Source organism: Phasianus colchicus, chromosome 25 (genome assembly GCF_987193195.1).
Source record: "Phasianus colchicus chromosome 25, bPhaCol1.hap1.1, whole genome shotgun sequence".
Taxonomy (NCBI): Eukaryota; Metazoa; Chordata; class Aves; order Galliformes; family Phasianidae; genus Phasianus; species Phasianus colchicus.
This window is the reverse complement of record NC_143460.1, coordinates 4,590,277-4,613,460: the sequence shown is the minus strand read 5'-3', so window position 1 is coordinate 4,613,460 and position 23,184 is coordinate 4,590,277. Positions and strand designations below refer to the sequence as shown.

General features: G+C 55.7%; 2 protein-coding genes across 4 annotated transcripts; both read left to right on the top strand.

The window, feature by feature from the left end:
* Window positions 1-8,353: 8,353 nt before the first annotated feature.
* CDKN1A (cyclin dependent kinase inhibitor 1A) lies at window positions 8,354-11,464 on the top strand. 2 transcript variants are annotated; one of them, XM_031605759.2, is made up of 3 exons: window positions 8,354-8,458; window positions 9,670-10,050; window positions 10,416-11,464. In XM_031605759.2, the coding sequence occupies exons 2-3, from the start codon at window positions 9,675-9,677 to the stop codon at window positions 10,463-10,465; spliced, it is 426 nt and encodes a 141-aa protein (XP_031461619.2). In that variant the 5' UTR covers window positions 8,354-8,458; window positions 9,670-9,674; the 3' UTR covers window positions 10,466-11,464. The 2 variants fall into 2 exon arrangements, with proteins under 2 accessions (XP_031461619.2, XP_089980549.1); XM_090124423.1 differs by lacking the exon at window positions 8,354-8,458 and having other exon boundaries at window positions 8,990-10,050.
* A 266-nt stretch (window positions 11,465-11,730) lies between these two features.
* On the top strand, window positions 11,731-22,050 carry RAB44 (RAB44, member RAS oncogene family). 2 transcript variants are annotated; one of them, XM_031605757.2, is made up of 16 exons: window positions 11,731-11,940; window positions 12,850-13,045; window positions 13,123-13,237; window positions 13,393-13,564; window positions 13,765-13,908; window positions 14,180-14,270; window positions 14,359-14,454; window positions 14,730-14,908; window positions 15,254-15,302; window positions 15,529-15,614; window positions 15,735-19,048; window positions 19,369-19,450; window positions 19,779-19,893; window positions 20,108-20,209; window positions 20,459-20,535; window positions 20,931-22,050. In XM_031605757.2, exons 2-16 carry the CDS (start codon window positions 12,866-12,868, stop codon window positions 21,016-21,018), a joined length of 4,890 nt encoding a protein of 1,629 aa, XP_031461617.2. In that variant the 5' UTR covers window positions 11,731-11,940; window positions 12,850-12,865; the 3' UTR covers window positions 21,019-22,050. The 2 variants fall into 2 exon arrangements, with proteins under 2 accessions (XP_031461617.2, XP_031461616.2); XM_031605756.2 differs by having other exon boundaries at window positions 15,254-15,311.
* The last annotated feature ends 1,134 nt before the right edge of the window (window positions 22,051-23,184 follow it).

Genomic DNA, 23,184 nt, shown 5'->3' with positions numbered 1-23,184 from the left:
TTATGTGTGGTGCACAACTCATGGCTGTCAGTGGCAACAGGGAGACCTTGGCTGCTGACATGAGGTCTTCTGGTTGTTTTGTTGTTTTTTTTTTTTTGCAGTTATTCAGTTCTCTCACCTGGGAGTTTTGCTGAAGGAGCAGCATTGTGTCTGCAGAGAAGCAGAGGTGTAGGTTATACAGAAATCATTTTACACATGGATGGTAGGGACCTTAAGAATTAAACTTGTCCGTGTTTGGCTTTGTGAGGAATTTAATTTTATGTAATGGTTCCGCTATTCAGGGCTGTGCTGGTGGTGGAAAACGACTGCTGCATCTCATGGTGGAAGTTTAAGCCTGACCTGCAGCCCTGACACGGTTCAGGGGATGTGTGGTTCCCTTCTCTTCAGGGCAGTAGGAGCTGTCAGCAGGAGCACGCAGGTGGCAGCAGGCGCTGGGCTGCAGCTGAGTGCTGTGTGCTCCCAGCAGAGGTCGGGCTGCTCCTGCTGTTGGTGCTGCTCACATCCCAAAGACAAACAGCTGCTGGTTCGGTCACAGAACGTTGGCAGCCCATCTCCTGTGGGGTTGTGTGTGTTAGATGTCCAGCAGAGGGCTGGGATGGTATCCTGTGCCACACACGGCTGTGTTCCCTTTTTTCATGTGTGCTTCTCCCAGGGTTTCATTTGTGGAAGGGTTGAAGCTCTCATTGTCTGGCAGTTAGCCTCTCTGCTGGTGTCCTGCTTCAGTATTTTCCACAACCGAGGGAAAGCGCTGTGAAATGCTCCAGACAGTGCTTGCTGTGGAGCAGCAGGTTGTGGTTTTTGCACGCAAGAGATGGCAGAACTGGAAAGATTTCAGTTTCAGGTTGTTGACTTCATGTCTTGCTGCACGCTCGAATGAGGAAGTTGGATCAGAACTGCTGCTTCATACATACATGGAAATGGTGGTTTCCATGGAGCATACCACTGCTTTTATCTAATGGGAGGGGTTTAGATTAGAAACAAAATCAGCAACTTCTAGAGAGAGAGAGGAAATGGTTAAGTAAGAACTGTGTGCAGTCCTCCTCATAGGGCTTCAGTGGCAAGTGTCATTTTGAATGCAATGATGCATTCTGGGATTTCTGCCTTCCACTTCCCTTCTTTAACCAGACTGGGAACATCGGGTGGAGAGCACTGAAAATAATAATAATCATAAATCTACTTTGATATTAAGTTAACCAGGAGGTTTTTGTGTTGACCTTCCAGTGCCAGGACTGCCTCTCTCCTCTCCCTGCGGTTCCTGAGCGGAGCGCTGCTGTTCCCGTGTGACCACAGGCTGCCACAGCGCCTCGTCACCCCGTGACGTCCATTTCCAGTTTGCCCCATTTCCTCCCATTTCTGGTGGCTTTGATCAGTGTCCCCATGCCCACACTCACATCGCACCGCAGACGCCGTGTCCTCAAAGCAGGCTCACTGTCACAAGGCGTCCTGCTGGGGACACAACTACAGCAACAGCCTCCTAAACCAAACAAGGGGAGAAGTGCAATTCTGGTAGCTCAGGTCTGACTGTAGAACCCTCTCCTTTGGGCATCAAGGGTGGCTCTCAGCTCTCCCAACAGCCTTCTGTTCCCTGGGTTGCACAGCCCCAGCTCTCAGCTGCTCCTCTCTTGGAGGGGTTCCATTCCTTGGCTGCCTCATGCCCAGCTGCTGCACACCACCACCCCTGGCTGCTCACAGCGGGGCTGTGCTCCATCCTTACACCCCAGCTCATATGGGTCGTGTTGCAGTGAGCCAGGTGCATTTTGCACTTTGATTTGTTGAACCCCATCAGCATCCCAGCTGTGCTGGCCTTTGCAGGAACCTTCCTGACTTCCTAGAAATGCTGTTTGGGTATTTCAGTCATGAAGTTTCACCCAGGCTGTTCTGTGTTGCCTGGCGCTGCTGTTGGTTATGTTCTGTTGCTGGTCAAACAAACACGGACTGCAATAAACAGCAGATCCAGGCAAACATCAGATAGTCTGTGCAGTAAGAACACTATGTTCCCAAGTGATTCATTCATCTCTTATTTAATAATTTAGAAGCTGACACAACTACTAGTTGAACAAATCTTCACACTGACTCGATTCTGCTTGGTCCTTAAAGCAATTGTAGCTGTCTGGTTTTGGTCGCTTGCTTTTAGGGAGGAAATCCTACAAGGAGAGCATCCATCCTCCACAGCCATGTTCTGCTTTCAGCGCTGTTACCCCACGTGCTGCCCTGGGATTCATCCCACCACAACCAGTCCCACGTTCCTCCTCTGGGCACACGAGCACTGCCAGCAGCACAGGAGCTGCCCAGCATTTCACCTCCATCCTTGTCTGTGCCAACACCCCGGTGAGCAGCAGTATCAGGGTGGAGCAGCAGTATCAGGGTGGGGCACCCTGTCACTCTGTCACCCTGGGTGCCACGTTCTTGCTGGCTGGGAGATCGCTGCCACCAGCTGTGAGTGAGGAGTGTTATCTCTGCTGCAGCCTGGCCTGAATGCTGCTCTTTCTGGTGCTGGTGATTGGGGAATTGATGGGCTTTTCATATGTGACTATTATAAGCTTTCTGGGAGGAGGTTGCCACAGCTGAAGATAGGGTTCAGGCGTGGTGTGCTGCTGCTCCTGCCAATGCTCAATTTGGTGGCCAGGTTACACATCCTGCTCAGGAGCTGAGGGCTCACCAGCACTGCTGTGAGGAGTTCTGCTGCACTGTGGTGGTTGGATATGAACTGGTGGAGAGGTTTTTGACCAATTCTATGCAGACTGTCAGGTTTTCATTCTTCCTGTTTCATCACCTCTTTTCTCTCCCTCCAGCTCCTTTTCATGCACGTTACAGTTGGTTGTATATAAATCTGGTCTACAAAACTCATTTTTCTTACAGGAGGAGGACGGGGAGGATTCTGCACAGTCACTGACGGTGGGTGAAGCATGAGGCACTGCTTCACTACTGACAGCACGCCCAAATTCAGCCAATCTCCTTTCCTGGGCTCCATATGGATTCTCATATAGAATATGGATTCTCATATAGAAAAAACTAGCCAGGAAACCAAAAGGAAAAGGGTTTATATGAGTACCAGGAAACTCCCAGCTCTCGTCCTCCTCTGGTGGGGCTGGGCAGTGCTCCACCTCAGCGTGGTGTGCCCACACTCATATCAGCCCACGCTCATATCAAACCAGGGGTGAACTGCTGCTGGGGGGGACTGCCATGTGAAAAGGAAAGTGTAACTAAGCCTCTCCTTAGCAGCTGTCACACCACTGCTCGTGGCTTTGTAGGATGTTGTGCACACACAACAGCAGCTGAGTCGCTGCCTGCACTGAAATGTGTGGCACGAGTGAGGAGATGCTGACACACGGTGAGGCACTGCTGAAGAAGGCTGGTCCACGTCCTGCAGAGCTGGGCTTTGGGGCTCCACATGGGCACAGTCAGGGCACGATGAGTGCAGCCACTGCTGTGTGCTGGTTGCTTTGGTGCTGTGCTGGGCCGGGGCTCTGAAAGCAGGCACCGTGAGCAAGCGTGAGTCAACTGCCCTCCGTAGGAACATGCGTGGCTATAAAGGACCAGATTGTGCTCCCGGTGGATTCCAGGCAAACCCACGGCTGGTGCAGAAAGGCAGCCTCCATCAGCAGTGCTGTGTGTGTGTGTTGTCTGCTGGGAGGAGGTGACGTGGGTCATCGGCTTCGCACTGCACCACCAACCCACACTCCATTCTTCTGGATGCCTGTAAGGAATGCTCACATGCAGAAGGTTGGAGCAGTCCCTGTCCTCTACCCTCTGCCACCCCAATGGGAAGCTTCTCTCGTGTGCAAGGAAGGGCTGAACTAAGACAGGAAGATGTGGACCTTCTGGATTGATCTTTCCCTTTGCAAGAAGGTTTGCAAGAAGGTAAAGAGGATCTAAAAAGGCCCAGAGCTGTGCCTGCAGATCTGCACTTCTGCCCTCCTGGCAGCAGCAGGCTCTGCTGGTGGCAGTGGCCCCATCCTTGGAGTCCTCCTCATCTAACGGGAATTTGGCACCCCGTGAGCAGCCAGTAAATAACCACCCAAACACACAGCCAGGTACAGAACCACGAGGAACAATGAGCCCCTTTGCTGCCAGCTGAAAAAAAAAAAAAAAAACAGCACAAAGCTCCCGAGCTGCTCATGGAAAGTCAGTGAAGCAATTACGTTAATGACTATGAATGGGGCTAAAAACAATCTTGGATGAAAATGAGTGAGGGGCTGAATGAAGCAAACAATTCATAGCTCCAGGAATATTTCCAGTATGAAGCCTTGTTTTAGGGACTGTCTGATCTGCAATTTGTGCTTGCTGGGACTCTATTTCCACTCTGCTGGGTCCGGTGTCTCATCAAAATGCCTTCATAAATGGAGCAAACAAGGGCTGTATATGGCAGGGAAACAGTCAATTAACACGATCCAAGTTCTTTTAGGGGCAGAGTTAATCAAGCATTCAGCGTTTTGTCATTCTTGTCTTTCTTTCCTGGGAAAATCCTATTAGTTATAAAATCACTTAATTGGGCACTTCAAAGAGCTGATGGGAAAACAGCCTTCGCTGGAATATAAACGCCATTCAGCCGAACACTGGGCTCATTTAGACTTCTGCTGGAGCGTGAGCGTTTCATTAAGAGCCTTCACGTTCCCCCCCTTGAAAGAAAAAAGCTTGTTAGCAGAGATAACAAAAAATCTTGGAGATCTGAATCTTGCTGAGGAGGGCTTTCAGTGCCTGGATACACACGGCGTTGTTTCGTGGTTTGGTCCCCATTGGAGCATCCTGCACCTATCCTAAGTGATGCACTTATCCTAAGTGAACATGGAGCTCTGCTTCTCAGAGCTGGGCAGTTTCACACCTCTTCGGGGTGTTCTCAAGGGTGAGGGGTGTTGAGGAGGGGGACGATTCTCTTTGTGCCCCACAGGGGATGGGCTCAGCCCCAGATGCTCCTTGGGGTGCAGCGCATTGCAGGTCTGCACTGCCGAGCCATGTGTGCCGTGTCACAGATCTGGCGCAGGGCAGAAGGGCTCTGGGGCACGAAGGGCCCTTTGCTGGGAGCATTGGTCAAAAGGGGCTTTGTATTGAGGCCTGGAAAAACTGCCAAAGAACGGACACGGTGATCTCAGTCCCCTCATTATCAGGTTGGGCAGAAATTGAGGCTTTTGTAGAGCTTGAGTTCATGGTGCCTCGAAGAGTAGCAGCGTGTCACTGCCTCCATCATCAGATGGCACAAAGGGGCCCATCTGCCCGAGCCCTTCTGCTTCTTCCCTCTTCGTGGATCCATCCAATGGGAACACTGTGTTTCCCATTGATCTGTGTCTCGTTGCACTTCCAGCACCACCAGACTCTGAAGCAGAGCCCCAGGCCAGGAGCTCTGCTCAGTTCCTGCAGCCACCGCTGGGTTCGGTGGTCTGTCAATGACATTTGTACCCCACCTTTAGCAAACTCTCCCATGTGAGTACATTCAAAGCAATTCAGAGCACGGGCTTCTCTTCAGCAACCCAACCCACCAAGGGGTTTCTTGACGCACCGCTTGGCACATTCTATGCTATGGGCTCAGGATGTGTGACTCCATGATACCAAAATGCCCAAAGCCCCATTTCATCCCCCAGCTCAGACCATTCCTGCTCCCCTGCAGCCTCCATCTACCTCCCAGCACCGGGGTGCTGCTCCCTGCATCCCCAGCAGTGATGTCAGAGGAACTGTGCCCAGGCATGCTCCTCCACTCTGCTGAGCAGGGAGACTGACTCACAGCTCCCTGCCTGCTGTGAATAATGTTTGCATACGTGTCTGAGGCTGCTTCCTCTGCCCTTGGCGTCCTCTGGGATCTACCTGGGGAGAGGAAATGCTCCCAAAGGATTTTCCCAGCCCTGATAGCAACATCCTGTCTGTTTTAAGTGTCATGGAAGGAGGATACTTTGAAGTTAGGAGATTTGCTTTCATCTAGTATATCGCTTTTGCCATCAGCCCTTAGGATCTGTTTTCAAGCAGATTGCAAGGAGGGATTCTCCCACATTGATGCCATGGGGGTTTGGGACAGCCCTTGTAGTGGGTAAGGATGGGATGGGGGGTGACAGCTCTAACATGGGGCTGCACCTGGAGGGGAGAAGGAAGCAGTGTCCCCAGCACTGCTCCTGGTTCCCGCCCTGCCTGGTCCCCAGTCCAACCTCTTCCTACCATGCATTGTCGGGACCGAACGTCATGAGTCACCTTTGGGCTTTTCCTTAGTTCCTGTACCACCTTCCTCATTAATCACACTTTTTTTTCCCCTTTTTGCTGATGATGCCACTGCAGTCTTGACCACGCACCGCCTGACCCAGACCCCGATGCTATTCCTCTCTCCACTTCCCATTTCCTCTGTGTGCGTTGGTTCCACACCAGCATCTCAACCCCAACTCAGCTTCATCCCATCCCCAACCCAACCCCATCCCATCCCAATCTCATTCCTTCCCCAACCCAAACCTATCCCATATCAATCTCATCCCATTCCCATCCCAACCCCATCCCATCCCAATCTCATTCCTTCCCCAACCCAACCCTATCCCATATCAATCTCATCCCATCCCAATCTCATCCCATCCCAACCCCATTCCATCCCCGTCTCAACCCCATCCCATCCCAACTTCATTTCCAACCCCATTCCATCTCCATCCCAGTGCCATCCCATCCCCATCCCAGCCCCATGGACACCACAAAGGATGCCTGCCACATGCTGGCTCACCCTTGGCTGTGTCCCTCCAAATGGAGCTGGGAGGACTGACAGCAGCATTCACATCACATCACCTTGCTTCATTCTTGCCTCACTGCAGCATCACTCACTCTCTCTCTTGCATCAGCAGTCATCACTGCAGATTGCACACCTCCCTCTGCTTCAAAAAGCTGCCAGCTCTGACAGCCTCATCCTCTCTTTGATATTTTGGAGGGTTTTATTTAAAAGATCTCACTGAAGCAGTGGGCATCCTCTTGGTACACACTTCTCCTTCCCAGAGCCCCAGACAGCAGCAGCAATGCCTTCATCACATCCAGAGGGAGGGGAGCAGCAAACTGTGGCATCTCGGTAAGGAGATGAGACAGCACAGCACAGCGCAGGCCTGGGAGCTGCTCCTGCAACCAGGAGCAAAAATCCTTCCCATGGAAATGCAATAGCAACAGCTGCCTGCAAGGCAGGGCTGTGCCAGCTCTCCCCTTCCCCTCTCAGTGTGTGCAGAGCAGGAGCACAGGTTGACTCTGTTGTGCCTGGAGATTTGGCAGCGCTCAGCTCCAGCCCCCGGATGGCCAGGATGGATTTTGTGCAACGTGCAATATTCATTTCAAATGATTTTGCATTCCCCAAATGCCTGCAGGGCCCTTTCCTCCCCATCCCACACTGTCCATTTGGAGGGACGCAACCCCAAAGCAACCACTTGGCCTGGCCCAATGCTGCAGGAGGAACCGATGCTGGAAAACACTGCTGTGTGATGCAGCTGCCTGCAGCCAGACATGTCCAAACATATCCTCAATCTGCTGGGGCCAGGGGAACTGCTGGTCCAGCCTGAAAACATGCACGGAGGCTTTGCACAAGGAGGATCCCACTGCCAGCATCCCCCCCCCCTGCTGCAAAGGTGCCCACAGCCCTGCAGAAGTGCTCAGTGCATCGCCTGCCATCACGCTGCCATCTCCTCACACCGTGTTTGCACCCTCACTGCCCAAATCATCGTGTTGGGGCAGTTTGCACCCGAACACCACCGTGATGGTGCTGCAGCACCCGAACACCACGCAGCCCAACCCTGCTGGAACCCCGTGTGAGCCGTGCTGAGCTCAGACCTTCCCTGCTGCGGGTTGGGGGGACATTTTGCAATGGGGCCAAACGTCCCTGCGGCTGATCTGCAGCTCGCTGCATGCAGGACATGCACAGGCTTGTTCCTGCTGCTTGCTGAGCTCAGGCCAACTGCTGCTCCCCGGCCCGACTCACTGCTGGGGGGTCCGCTGGCGGAGCAAAGCCCCCCCCCCGGGGCAAAACTCCCATATTAGCACCCTGGAACGGCCCTGCAGGGCCGGAGCTGAGCCCAGGGAGCATCACCTGGAGCCGGACCCCCCCACACCCAGCCCCTGTGACTCCCCCGGGGCTCCCCGTGATCGCAGCATCCCGCGTGAATTCCGCGCTGCGGTGACCCAGGAGGGGCCGCGATGGGATGCGGGATCCCCAGTCTCAGCAAAGCCGTATTGAAGTCACGGCGCGTCCTCCCGCATCCCTTGGAGCGAAGGGGGGGGGGGGTCCCGCATCGCGCTGGAGGCGACGCCCCGCGTTCCATCTGGGGATCCGCGCAGCCCCGATGGGGCGGGGGGGTCCCCGCACCGGGGGATGGGAATCGCCGAACCCCCCCGATAACAGCAGCTGTGCGGGCGGGGCGGGGCGGGGGGGGGAAATCCCGGGCGACGCCGTGAGGCCCCTCCCTGCCCCGCTATAAAGGGCGAAGTGCGGCTCCGGGAACCGCAGAGTGACGCGGAGCGCGGGGTGAGTGCGGGTGTGCGGTGCCGGGGGGAGGAAAGGAACAGAACAGCGACAGGGGGTGATTTGGGGTGACGGGGGGTGGGTGATGAGGTGCTGCGTCCGCTCCGGTGTTGCGGGAGCTGCAGGCGGTGCCGGCTCGGGTCCGGGACACCGCAGCCGGGTTCGGGTGCCGGGTTGCGTTCCTTGGTTCCTTGCCGGCGTCCCTCGGAGCCGCTCCGTTCCGGGCTCAGCACGGCGCGGTCGCTCCGGGAGCGGCGGCGATGCGATGCGGTGCGGCGGTTCCTCCCGTGTGCGGGGCTGCGCTGAGCGCTTCGTGCGGAACCGAACCGGACCGGGTCCTCCCACCCTATTTCCCCCCCCCCCACCTGCCGAGGCCGCAGGAACATGCTGAGACTTGCCTGGCGCTGAGCTCAGCCCGCTGATAGGAAGCGGCTGTTTTGATGCGGGGTGGGGGCGATGCTTCGCCATTGGGGGCTGGGAGGGGGGGAGGGGGGGGATGTGGGGGCGGAGCGGCCATTGCGGGCGGTGGAGCGGAGAGGTGGGGTGGGTGGGGGTGGGGGGTGCGCACCTGCGTGACCCCAGCTTTGGGTGGGAGGTGACAAAAGCTGCTGTGTCACTTAGCAGCACCAGCCTCGCACCACGCAAATCCGTGTGGTTTTGTGCCATTAATGCATTTCTGCCCGGATTTGATGATTTTTTTTTTTTTCCCCCTCTTCCCCCCGCCCGTTGTACAAAAGCATCCCATGCCGGCTTTGCTCTGATAACCGCTCACCCTATGCGGGTCTCTCTGCCCCACGTGTGCTTTGGAAGGAGCGCTCGCTCTTCCCATGGAAGTCAGAGCTGTTGGCATTGATTTGAAAGAAAACAAACAGGCTCCTTCCCCCCCCCCCCCCCCCCCCCCGGTTACCCAACAGCTTCTTGCAGACAGGAGGTGCTCAGTGGGGCGGTCAGGCTCGTGGTGAGTTCTTGCACTTGTTTGAAAGGTTTCCTTGCCACTGGGCTGGGTTCTAAAGATGAAGAAACCAACCAGAAAAACAACATCCTCATTGCTTCACCTGCCCCTGTGCCACCCTCGTTTGCTCTGCCCTATGGCCGAGACCATTAACACCCCTCGGTGTGAGCCCAGAATTGCTGGCAGGTCCCATTCTGTGCACAGTTCTGCCCCATTCTCTGCCCTGGGCTCACATTTCCCCCCCATATCCCCCTCCCCACAGCCGCAATGCCGCTGTCGCAGAGCAGGGCCGGGGTGATGCCGTGCAGCAGCAAAGTGTGCAGGAACCTCTTCGGCCCCGTAGACCACGAGCAGATCCAGAACGACTTTGAGGAGCTGTTGAGGCAGCAGCTGGAAGAAGCTCAGCGGCGCTGGAACTTCAACTTCGAAACGGAGACGCCCCTGGAAGGGCATTTCAAATGGGAGAGGGTCCTGCTGGCAGAGCAGCCCTCCCAGGAGGGCTTCAGCTTGGCCAAGGCCACCAGCGGGGCCCCCCCCAAGGATGGTGTCGGTGGGGCTCATCGTGGGGCAGCCCAGCAGAGCTCAGAGCTTGCTAGGGTTGGTTCTCCACAGCGCTTGAAACGTGGGCAGACCACCGTCAAAGGTGAGTGGAGGGGGTGTGATGCCCCTCTGGGTGGTGGTGGGGTGGGTGGGACTGGGTGCACTCACAGCCGTGGACCACCTTTAGTGCATGTTATCTTTTGAGGGAGAAGGCTGCAAACTGGCTGAGGGGTGGGCAGCAGGACTGGGCTCAGATGTCCCATAAATAAAAATACCCCAGAACAGCTCCTGTGGCCAGCAGTCCTTGGGATCAGCAGCGGAGATGTGGTGGGACTGAGTGATGCTGGGCTGCATGAATGTAGGCCTTTGGTGGTGTGATCCCACCTGGTTGGGGTCGGGGTGCTGCCCTGAGAACAGCTTTCTCCTTCTGCTCCCTGATGCATCCCAACTTCTCCTCCTGCCCTGCAGACTTCTACAGCTCCAAGAGAAGAGTTGTCCACGACAAGCCCAAGCTGTGACTGCTGCTGCTGGGGGTGGATGCTGATGCTGACGTGCCCTGGGGGTGTCGTGGCTCCCTGCCCTGTACTGTCTGAGCTGTCTGTATGAAGCGATGCTGAGTCTGTAGTTCCCTATTTATGAGTAGCTCTGGGCTCCTGAGGGGCCCACACTGTGTGCAATGTATAGGAGGAGCTGATGCTGAAGACTGTGGAAAGGACTGAGGAGGATTGGAATGGAGCCAGTGGGGCTGAGTGTCCCCTGCCTCCCCTGCCCTGTGTTGGTCCTTGCAGCATCCTGGTGCCCAGCACTGCCTGTTGCCTGGCATGGAGCAGCTCCAAAACCCTCACTGGTGTGGATCAGGGCTGGGTGTGAGCCCTGCATGGAGCTGCTCCCAGTGACTCAGCGATGCATTTGTCACAGAGTGGTGACAAACGTGCTGGAGGTGCCCTGTGGGGCCAGCACTGCTCAGGAGGTGCTGGGCTGCTCCAGGCTCTGCTGACCCATGGCTGGTGGTGTTCCTGGCGTGCTGTTGGCTTGCTGTGCCTCGTTCAATGCTGACACTAAGCTGGATGGAGAGCTGCTGCTGCTTGGCACTGCCAGGCTGCTCGAGGGGCAGCAGCTGGAAGAAGTGACAGCCTTCTCCTGGACTATTTCCTACTTTAGAGCTGGGGGAGAAGACCCTGGCCTGGCTCTGCAGAGCAGCTGCTGTTGTCTCTGTGACCCAGGGATGTCCTGTAGGATGCAGCCCTGCTCCGAGGCTCTCAGTGCTGTTGGATCTCAGCACTTTCACTGGGTTCCCCTCCTGCCCCTCTGTGCTGGGACTCGAAGTGGCACAGGGTGCTCCCAGGCAGAGGAGGTGGGCGCTGCTCCCAGCTCATACCGTGATGCACTTTGCTGTCAGAGATGCTGGCAGCTGCCCAGCACTAAATGTTTATTTATGAAAACGCTATTGAGGCTTCTTGGAAGGGGAAATACCTGTTTGTCTGTGAGTGTAACTGAATAAACACTTGTCTCATGGAAGGGAATGGGTGGCTGTTCAATGGGAATAACTGCTGTGGAGTGTGGGGGGGATGTTGTATGTGGGTTGGGGGTTGCTTTAGGGGTGCAGCACCCACAGAGCTGTAGTTTCTATGGGTCTAATGGGGAAGGAGCTGTCACATATCTGCGTGATGGGTTGGGGGTTTGGGATGTCCAGCTGCGGGATGGAGCTGCTGCCAGGGAGGACAGGAATGGGGGCTTCTCCTGTGGGTCTGGGTGGGTTGGGGTCCGTGGCTGAGCCCTTTGTGGTGCTGCAAACAGGAAATGTGTGCGTACCGGCAGTTGAGTGCAACCCCAAAGCGGAAGGCAGCCTTGAGTAAGAGAGAGAATGACGGTGTGGGGCCGGGAGGTGCGCAGCAGCGATGCAGCCTGCGTGGGGCTGATGTCCCCCCGACCCCGGGGAGCCCCACGGTGCAGCCAGGCAGCAGCATCCCGAAACTGAGGGCACGTGGAGAAGGTGAGCCTTGCTCAAGGGGTGCCTCCTGCTAATAGAAAAGCAGGGGAAAAGAAGGGGGTTTTGGTTTTAGGGATACAGGGTCGGTGCCTGGCCCTGCACCCGTGGGGCTTTTGGCAGCGGTGACCCTCCTGCTGCCCCTCGGCAGGAAGCATCTCAGACAGCCGCCGGTGTTTAAGTCCCTTTGGTATTTATTTTACAGCTTTTCCGTGTTTGGTGCCTCCATTTCATGGCACGCAACGGGCTCAGCTCGCTCTGTGGGGCGGGGGGAGGCACTGAGGGGACTTCCTTGCATCATAACCTCCCCCATCCCCCCCCAAAATGCTGCTGCTTTGGCTCTCTTAGGGGCTGGGACCACAGAATAGGGTATCCACATCCTGATTCCTCCCCCCTTCCCTCCCTGGGGCTCTGCTGACCTCACAGGACCCCACCATGTCTGTGCGATGCTGTGGGATGGTGCTGAACGGGAGTGGAAGGGGATGGGGACATTTTGGGGCCCATTCCTTATTTCCAGCACACCTTAGGGCTTAGCATTGCGAAAGGAGGGGTGGGGCAGTGGGGGGTTTCCCCCTCTCCCACTTTTTGTCCCAATTTGGGCACGCTTCAGAGCGATGAGGATGAGAGGGTTGAGGCGGGGGCGTGAATGGAAAACCTCCCCGAGGTCACAGGAGGTGACTCAGGGCTGCGGAAGCTGGGGGAGGAATATTCAGAGATGCTGAGGAGCTCCTGGAGCCTCTCGGTGCCTGCATCACCCCCACGACCCCGCAGTGAGGATGGGTGGGAGCGCAGCGTGGCAGAAGCCACATCCCCCACTTGGGCTGGGCTATGCGCAACCAGAGAGAAGTGCCTCTTTTCTTATTGCCAAACCCACTCGGGGCTCTTCTGAGCTGTTTAATGGGTTCCCCTCTGCAGGACCCCACTGTGAGCCATGGCTGAGCAGCGCGTGGGCTCCAGGGGTCGGCGCATGGGATCCAGCCGGCGGCGGCAGCTCCGTAGGGATGCGGGTGAAGAGCCACCGTGGGCAGCAGCTGTGATGCAGAGAGTCCAGGATGTCATCCAGGAGCAGCGTGGGGGCACGGAGGGGTTCATCACTCGTGCAGATATGCAGGTAAGGGATGGGGCTGGGGGGGTTGTAGGGTTCCTTCCAACACAACCGTTCTACGGTCCTTTGTGTTTTGTTCTTAGAAACTGCAGGAGGAGGTTATCCCGTGCAGCACAGAGGAGCTGGAGCTGCTCTTTGATGGGATGGATGCTGCTGGCACCGGGCAGCTGAGCACTGAGGAGTTCAGTGCTGGGCTCCGTAAGTGCCAGCATGGTGTCTCCATGCACCCAGTGCTTTCCAATGGGGATGCTCAGTTTCTGGGTGGCACTCAGCAGCCCGAAAGCACCTGTGGCTGTGAGCCCACTGGGGTGGGAAGCACTGGGATCCGGGTGCTGAGGGCTGTGTTTCTACAGGGCAGTTCCTGAGTTCCCAAAAAGTCAGCAAGGAGCATCGGCGGCGGAAAGCAGCGTCACGGAGGAGCTGCCTGGTCCTCGCCAGCCCCACGTGGGAAGGGATGGACAGCGAGGAGAAGAAACACTTTGCAGCCTTCATGGAGCAACTGGGAGTGGATGACAGACGGGAAGAGTGAGCAAAGCACCCCTGAGTGTCCCGCAGGATGGGACAGGGCAGGGCTTTCCCCAGTTTGGTGCCCACGTGGGCAGGGCCGGAGCTGCCTTTGTCCCAAGGGCAGGAACATGGCCACCCCCAGGACCACACAGCCCCAATGATAGGGGGCCCCCAAATGATCCATCTTTTCTTGCTGCCCTGCTCCTCTCTCCCGGCAGGCAGGAGATCTGGCAGCTCTGGGCCAAGCTGAGGGAGGACGAGCCCCAACTCCTGGGCAACTTGGAGGATTTCCTGGCCAAGATGAGGCACCGCATCCAAGAAGCCCGGAGCAAGAAGGAGGCCTTGGAGGAGGCCCTCAACAAGTGAGTCCCTGCCAGGGATGTGCACCCAAGGAGGGAGAAATGTGGGCACTCCCAGCACCTCCACCACAGCCTGGGCAGAGGATTCACACTGTGCCCATGTTTGGGGTTGGGCTCCATCTGCAGTCACGCACCCCATGGCCAAAGTGTCAGAGACATCCCTGCTGGGGGAAGGAACCTCCGTGCTCTCTGTGGGTCTGGTGGGCAATGCAGTGTCCCCACACCCACATCCACACGGCACAGTCTGACCCTCCTGACCTCCCACCCCCCCCAGACGCGTGGCTGAGCACAAACAGGAGGTGCAGCAGCTCTGCGAAGCCCTGGAGCAGCAGATCCAAGAGGAGAGGCAGCGAATGGAGCAGGAGGTGGGGGATCCATCCACTCCCTCCCCATCCCAAAGATACCCAGCACCCCAAACCCAACTGGGTGCTGATGTTCCCATTGACACCGCAGAGCTCAGCCCGGAGCCGCCTGCATTGCCAAGTGCTGCAGCGAGCTCTGGATGCCAGAGACAGGGAGGTGCAGCGCTTGCTTGCAGCACAGGAGGAGGTGAGCTGACCCCAAATGCTGATCCCAAACCCTGATCCCGAATACTGGTGATACAGTTCTTTATGTTGTCCTCATGCCTTTGGCCTGCTGTTGTACACCTGAACCTAGATGCTCTCTGCAGTTCATCACGTAGCACCTCCATCGTTCACTCTCTGCCTCCATCCCCACGGTCCTTCCTTCCTTGGGAGCACATAAACTGAGTTTCCCACCCAATACCCTGGGAAAAGTCCAGCCCCAGCCCTAGAGCAGGAGGTGATCCTGCTGTCTCCCTGCAGCTGGAAGCACAGTGCTGCAATCTCAGCAGCACACAGCGAGCTGCCAGTGCTGAGAATCGACAGCTGGAGGAGAACAACCGGGCGCTGGAGGAGCAGCTGCAGCACATCCATGCACAGCTGCAGCAGAGCCACGAGTGCCTGCAGGCTGCCATGGCTCAGCAGCGGGCAGAGAAACCACGGTGAGTGGCTTCTGCTCACATCTGACTCCCTGCTGGGAGTTGCAGCGGATGGGGAGCAAGCTGTGTGGATCTCAGCCATCGTTTTGCTTTGGGATGGTGTGAAAAGTGTGGGGATGTGGTATGATTTGGTACAAAAAGTACTAGGAAGAGAAGTCAGGATTATCAGCATTGTGCTGATAGGGCCCTCCCAGCACTGGTGCAAAAGCCACGGATGGGCTCTGCTGTCCCAGTCCTGAGCAGAGCAGAGCACATCACTGCTTCCAGGGCTGCACAGGACCCCGGGGAGGGGATGGAGGAGGTGAAGGGAGGCAGTTTCCATTTTGACCCCTTGCTCTGCGCTTACAGGGATGAAGTGGAGGCAGAGCTGCCCAGTGAGACACTGCCATCCCCGCAGGTACAGCAGGTGTGCACAGAGGGGATGTGGTGGGATGTCACACAGGGCAGCACTGTGCTGCGTGGGTGCTTGGGAAGGGGTGAGCAGCAGCATATGGGGCTGCTACCCCCACATTTTGGGTGGGAATATCCAGAAACTGAAGCAGGAAAGCTGAGCATCATTTCAAATGGATACACACTCTGCCAAGCTTTGTGTTTTCTCTTCTCTTTTCCTCCCTTTGCCACAGATAAGCCCAGAGCAGCAGTTGTCGGAGATGCACGTCAGGTTGGGCTCCCAGGGCAGCGAGCCCAAACACAGAAGCACCCACCACGTGTAAGGGTCCTGGGCCCCAGGAGATGCACCCACATCCTCCACCCTCCCCCAGCCAAAAATTCCTTCCCATTCAGTGCTCTGTCCCAGTGCTGTGCTCACCCCATTTTCTGCTCTTTCCAGGGTTTGGGAAAAGCCAGCAGCAGACACAAACACATCACGACTGCTCTCTGTAGAAGAGGATCCCTTCCCCGAATTTCTGAAAGAGGAACGGTTTTCTGGCCAAGGCTCTTTGCTAAGAGAGATGAATGATGCAATAGCAGCTCTGAGCAGGCAGAAGCTGCAACCACTGGGAGATGCTGCTCACTGCCCACACGATGATGCTGAGCCCCAAACAGGACCACCTGGCTCAGCCCCACCAGAGACCCACATCAGTCACAAGGTGTTGGAAGAAGACCCAAGAGAGGGACGAGCTGCAGCTGAGCTTCGTGCTGGGGACAGGACACAGGCTGGTGCGTCTGCAGGAGCTCAGGAGGAGGGGGCAGCTCAGGGAGACAGCGTGGAGAGAGCAGGGCAGAGCCTGGAGCAGATGGAAAGGGTGTTGTCTGTGCAGGGAAGGGGTGCTGGTGGGGAGCAGCAGGTGCTAAAAGAGGTTGAGAGCCCACAAGAGGCACTGGGAGAGAGCACAGAGGTAGGTGAGCAGGCACGGGTGGGGTTGGAGGGAGAAGGATGGGTGCAGGGAAAGATGAAGTGGGAAAAGATGCAGATCCTAGGAGAAGGAGAAAATTTGGAGGCAGTCCTCAAAGCTCGGGAGGTGGAGCTCCCAGTGGGCAGCTTTGCCACCGATATGCTTCAGGTGCCAGGAGAGCAGCTGGAGCCACAGGTGCCAGGATGGGTTGAGGTGCAAATGGCAGCAATGAGAGAAGCTCCCAACCCTAAAAAAGTGGATGGAGAGGATAGCGGTGCAGTAGGGAACTGCTGGGGAGACGTGGAAAGGACTGAGCTGCAGCCCCTGAGTGTGGATGATGACCTGGGTACAGAGCAGGTGGAGAACGTGGGACTAGATGTGCAACTGCTGGAGGAGGCTGATAGAGCAGAGCCAGGGCTGGAGGGGGGAGCTGGGGCTGCTGCAGTGCTTGGTGATGGGCTTTCCACAGCAGAAATCCCTGCAGGGAGCCCAGCTGATGGGCTGGTCCTGGTCAGTGCTCAGGGACTGGAAATGGAAGAGGCAGAAGACTCTCCAGCAGAGACTCTGCATGGGATTCCCAGCCCAGAACCCCTGAGGGGTGGATTGGATGACACAGCCATGCATCTCAGGGAGGATGCTGAGGATGTGGGACAAGAACTGACTGAGCCTGGGCTGCTCAATCAGAGTGTGTGTGACCTGCAGGAAGCAGAAGCTGGGCAGGCAGAGGAGGCTACTGTAGAGCTGTCAGCCCAGGAAAAGGCTGGAAGCCTGGAGCTGCTGGAGGCCGCGAGCAGTGATCCCCATGTGCAGCTAATTGCAAAGCTGGGGGAGGTTAAAGAAAGCCTGGAGGCAGAGCTGCAACCTCTGTACCCAGGTCACCAGCCACACTCAGAGCAGGGAGAGAGCGTGGAGCCAGAGGTGCAACTGGTAGGTGAGGTCAGTAAACAAGAGTTAATAGAAATGGAGGGGGAAGAGGAATCTCAGGTGGACACGCAGCTGCAGTGGGGTCCCAGTCAAGAAGTGCCATTGGGAGGGGGAGGCCATACAGCTGTGCAGCTCACACAGGAGGTTGAGCATGAGAGACAAGATGTACAGCACTTCAAAGGAGAGAGGGAGATGGAAGCGGTGCAGGAAGAGGGCACTGATAAGGATGAGCTGGTCCTGGTCAGTGCTCAGGGACTGGAAATGGAGAAGGCAGAGGACTCTCCAGCAGAGACTCTGCTGCATGGGATTCCCAGCCCAGAAACCCCGAGGGATGGATTGGATGACACAGCCATGCATCTCAGGGAGGATGCTGAGGATGTGGGACAAGAACTGACTGAGCCTGGGCTGCTCAATCAGAGTGTGTGTGACCTGCAGGAAGCAGAAGCTGGGCAGGCAGAGGAGGCTACTGTAGAGCTGTCAGCCCAGGAAAAGGCTGGAAGCCTGGAGCTGCTGGAGGCCGCGAGCAGTGATCCCCATGTGCAGCTAATTGCAAAGCTGGGGGAGGTTAAAGAGAGCCTGGAGGCAGAGCTGCAACTCCTGAGTTTAGTTGATGACCTGGGTACAGAGCAGGCAGAGAGTGTGGAGCCAGATGTGCAACTGCTGGAGGAGGCTGATAGAGCAGAGCCAGGTCTGGAGGAGGGAGCTGGGGCTGCTGCAGTGCTTGGTGAGGGGCTTCCCCCAGCAGAAATCCCTGCTGGGAGTCCAGCTCCAGGTGGGATGGTACTGGTTAGTGCTCAGGAGCTGGAAGGAAAAGAGGCAGAGTCACTTGTGCAGCTGGAGGAGCTCACGTTATCCCATGGAGAGAGCATTGGGGCTGATGGGAATCCTCTGTGTGCATCAGGGCTGTGGGAAGGGGCAGAGAGCCCAGCTGTGGCTCTAGAAGCAGCTCCGTGCATGGCTGACAACACAGACGTGTGGGATAGGAATGTTGAGCCTGCCGTGCATCCTGAGTATGCTGCAGCTGAGCATGCTCATCCAGAGGCAGGGCTGGTAGCAGTCAGTGGTCCAGATGAGCAAATCCTGGAAGAAACCCAGAAAGAGAGTGCTGATGCAGAGGGGAGGCCTCTGGATGGAGCTCGAGGTCTGGAAGTGGTGCAGGGAGCGAGGCTAGAGGCAGAGGCAAGGATTTTAGTTGGAGCTCAGCATTTGGAACTAAAGCAGGGCCATGATGCCAGTGCAGCCACACTTGCTTCTCCTGTCTCCGAGGTACCGTTACAAATCAGTGCGCTAAGTCTGGATGCGATGATGCAGGAGGATGTTCTCATTCCAGATATGCAGCGGCTAGGTGCTTCGGGACAGGCAGCCCAGAGGCAGCTCCAGGAGCAGGTCTCAGCACAGGCAGATAAGGGGAGGCTTCACACTGCTCCCCGGCAGCCACAGAAGCCACCAGGCATGACGGAAGCAGAACAAGCAGCTGCTGGACCTGCTGAGACTGCAAAACAAGAAGTGCCACCAGCATCAGCCCTTCACACACGGATCCTCCAAGGGGAAGATGCTGTGAAGGATCTCTCAGGGATGGCCCTCGGGGACAGCTTACTGGTGGAGGCGGTCAGCAGTGGGGCACAGTTCTCAGGAGAGCAGAGAGAAGAGCTTGATGTGGAGAAGAAACAAGAGATGGAGAAGAAAATGAGCCCAGGAGGTGAGCCCAGCCCTGGAGAGCCAGAGGCTGTGACTGTGAATGGAGAAGGAGCTGCCCCAAAGGGCTCTCTGGAGCCGGACCACCTCTACAACGTGCTGTTTGTTGGGGACTCCCATGTGGGCAAAACATCCTTTCTGTACCGACTGCATGCTGACACCTTCAACCCGCACCTCGCTGCCACAGTAGGTAGGTCAGCTCTGCACCCACGTGGGTGACCATCACGCTTCCCTTCCTTCCACCCCACAAGTTGCTGGAGGTCATTACAGGCACATCACTGCTCACACCATCCTGTCACCAAGGTCCAAACAGAGCCACACACACCTGGATGCTTGCAAGTAGGTGATACTTGCAAGTAGGCAATGCCAGCCCTCCTTGACCTCTCTGGGGCACCAATATCCAAGGGTTGTGGGCTTCCTTGGGAGCTGTAGTCTCCACCATGTGATTCCTCCTTCCATATTACAGAAGGGAAATTCCACAATATCCAAATATCCCTTTCTGTGTCCCAGGGCTGGATTATCAGATCAAAAACCTCGTGGTGGACAACAAGCGCTTCGCCCTCCGCCTGTGGGACTCAGCTGGGCAGGAAAGGTGAGGTGCTGTGCTGGGTGCCTGGGGAGAGCAACCTCGGGGCAGCTTATAGAAAATAGATGTTCTTGCTTTGCAAAAGGGATTGTTTGGGGAGGGACTCTATATAGCATGTGGTCTGATAATAATAATATTAGAGGAAGTAATTTGGATAAAAATAAGCGCTCAAACTCTCTGCGGTTTGAGTGATAGGAGCAAAAACAGGGTTTGGCTTTCTTGGTTGATCTGCGTTCCCAGCTTTTCCACTGGGATTTCAGGTTGGTCGTAGGCAATCCCTCCTCCCTCCCTTCCTCTCTCCCTCCCTCCTGGTGATGCTTTGCACTGCCTGCAGGTATCACAGTGTCACCAAGCAGTTCTTCCGGAAGGCAGACGGGGTGGTGCTGATGTACGATGTCACATCGCAGTACTCCTTCGCCGATGTGCACTACTGGCTCAGCTGCATCCAGGTGGGCAAAGCAGGGAAACCTGGCCCCATGAAAGAGGTGTTGGTAGCATTTTACATCTAGAGTAGCCCCTTTTCAGTCCTGGGAAATGGGGGTAACTCATAGTTATCGGCCCCAATCCATGCGCATCCTTCAGGATGTGTCTGAGCGGTGCGTCCAGCTGTGATTCAAGGAGGTGATGCTTGTGCTTCTGATCCTCCCCTCTTTCATTGCCCAGGAGGGAGCAGAAGATGGAGTCATGGTTCTGCTACTGGGGAACAAAACAGACTGTGCTGCAGAGAGGCAGGTTCCTACGCAGGAGGGGGAACGCCTGGCTCAGGTGGGTGCATGGCCCTGCTGCAGTGCATTGCCCAGCTGGGATCCCATTCCTCAGCACTAAATGCTGGTCTTGCAGCCACCACAAAAGGTGCATTGTACCCTCACGCTACAGTCCATCAGTTATTGGGTTACTTGTTTCCCAACTCCTTCTGTTTCTGCTTGACCATGATGCTCCTTGGCTATTTACTGTTGTATTGAGTCATTGCAATGCAAGGGAAGCACATTTCTCTGTGGGCTCTGTGTCTTCCAGGAGTATCAGCTCTTGTTTTATGAATGCAGCGCTGCCTCCGGCCACAACGTCACTGAGTCCATCGTCAGCCTGGTCAGGTGAGGAGTGTGCTTGGGTTTTGCCAAGGTTTATTGGGCTCCCACCTGAATTTCCTATGGGAAATGTTAGTGTGTCACTGCCACCGGAGCTTTGACGTGAAGAGCTCACAGAGCAGCACTGGGATGAAGTGGGGATGTGCTGGGAGACATCTCCTGGGTGCTCTGCATTGCAAAGAGGTGGAAAAAATAAGACTTCTCGGGATGCTGCTGCTTTCTCCCTGGGTTGCTTAAATCAATTCTGTCTGTGATTGGATTTAGGCTGGGGTTTTCAGCAGTCTGCAGTTCTCAAAGCACACTGAGCTGGAAAGGCCCCTGGCCCCTTTCACTCAATGAATATAAGAGCAATATAAAATACGGGGGAAAATGCATGGCTCATTTGCTTCCTTTTTGCCCAGGGCACTCAAAGTTTGTGAAGATCAATTGAGAAATAAGGCAGAAGAGGAACCAAAGCTGCCTCAGAAGAAAAAAGGATGCTGCTGGTGATGGCGAAAGTCTTTGCTGTGGTCTGAACCTGCAATGGCAGCCAGAAAAGCAACTGGAAATGAGCAGAGACCACAGGATGACTGCTCAGAGAAATCAGGGTTATGAATTCCACCAAGGAAGGTGTGATATTGCAGTGACAGCAGCTGAAGAAGCAACGTTAGCTCCAGCAGCTCTCTTAGACACGTGCATCTCCTTTGCAACTCAGTGCCTCAGCACCTCTGTGTCACCAGAGCCTCCATCCCCTACCTGGCTGCTCCCACCCCATCCCTCTGCCACCGCCTGTCCTCCCTTGGCCCTAATCCTCGAAGGACCTTTTTTGCTTGATGCAATATAGGCTCCCATGCACTCCATGGCAATCCCCTTCTGCCACATTTTGTTATAAAATGATTTTATTACTGGGTGTGTTATGGGGCTGGCTTGAACAACTCAGGAAGAACTTTCATGGCTCAGCTCAGGGCTGAGGCCAGACTCGATATTCAGGATACCCACAGCAGGATTTTTTTTTTTTTGTGCCCATCTTCACTATTTCTGCTTTGTTGTCTTATCTTAAAGCAATATAATCCCAAGCACCTTTTGCAAGTCTGGTCGATGATGAGAGGAGCATCATTCCAGCCTGGCCAGCTCAAATGGGCACTTCTCACTGGCTCTGCATGACCCCCCTGCAGAGCTGCCCGTGCACCGAAGCCCTTCAGCAGATCTGCTTTTCCCCTTCCCTAAATTTGCTGGGATTATGTGCAGCAGATGTTGCCTGTCCTGTGCAATCCCACTGCTGCTCCACAAGCAATTTTATTTGCTCGCAAAAGTGTAAGGAGCTGAGCCTTAATTCCCCCGTTAGATGGCAGCAAATGCGGCTATACCTTCATTGCTGTTCCAAGCAAAGAACAGCAGGGCCTGAAAGTGATCTGCAAAAGAAAAAGCTTCGCAGAGCAGCAGACAGAAAGAAACGTCTGTTCTCTTGGAAATCATGTCTGTAGAAGAAGACTGAATCTGTGCCTGGATGTGTTGCAAGGCAGTAAAGCAGGTTGGAAAACACAGAGGTGGTGTTGGTCTCTGTTCTCAGTGAGAGGATGCAAGGAAATGGGCTCGAGCTGTGGCAGGGAGGTTCCAGTTGGGTGTCAGGAAGGGTTCCTTCACAGAGGGGGTGGGCAGGGACTGACGGGGCTGCCCAGGGAGGTGGTGGAGCTGACATCCCTGGAAATATATAGGAAATACATGGATGTGGCACTTAGGGACACGGCTAAGCATAGGGCTTGTAGAGTTGGTTGGACTCGATGATTTCAAAGGTGTTTTCCAACCTAAATGTCTGTGATTCTATTCTATGATTACTGAACCATAAGGATGCTCGCTTGCAAACACATTCATGAGTATTTCAATGAGGATTGAGGTCTGAGATATGAACAGCAACAGGGAAATGCACGTTTGGACCACAGGAATGTGGTTCTTTTAATGAGGTTCTTTCCCTTTGAGCTCTCCAAGCCGCCCCACAAGGAAGAGAGGAGCTGCCCAAGTTGCATCAAGAATGCAGACCTCATTGTCCAGCCCCAGGTCATCAGGTGTCCACCACCACTTTGCTCTGTTTGAGAGCCGGCAAACTGGAAGGGATCCTGACGTGTTGGGACAAATTGTGTGAGGAGTGCCAGGTGCCAGCTTTCAGCAAAGCCAGCATTTGCCTGTGAATGCCCAGCTGTAATCCTGAAGGATTTCCCTCCAGTCCCCTGGCACCGTGCTAAAGCTGGAATGGAGAACCTCCCTACATCATCAGCTGGGGTTGGGAAGGCAGGGAATCCCAACAGAATCCTTGCAGTGTCTGATCGAGCTGCAGAACTCATTGCTGTTGGGTCCGAGAGCTGGAATGAGGCTGAAATGGGGACCTGAGAGCAGCAGATACCAAAGCCAACCCACGATCGTCGTAGCTGGGAATGGCTGGGGGGTCGGGGAGCGGATTGAGGGGTGCAGGGGTGCCTTGATGGAGGGCACGCAACGTCAGAAGGGCATAACAATATAAAAGAGCATCCAGAGGAAGGCTGTGAAGGTGGGGAAGGGTCTGGAGGGTGGGACAGGAGGGTGTTTGGTGGATGGTTGGACTGCATGATCTCATAGGTCTTTTCCAACCTTGGCGTTACTGTGATTCTGTTTGGCTGGAGAAGAAGAGGCTGAGGGGAGGTC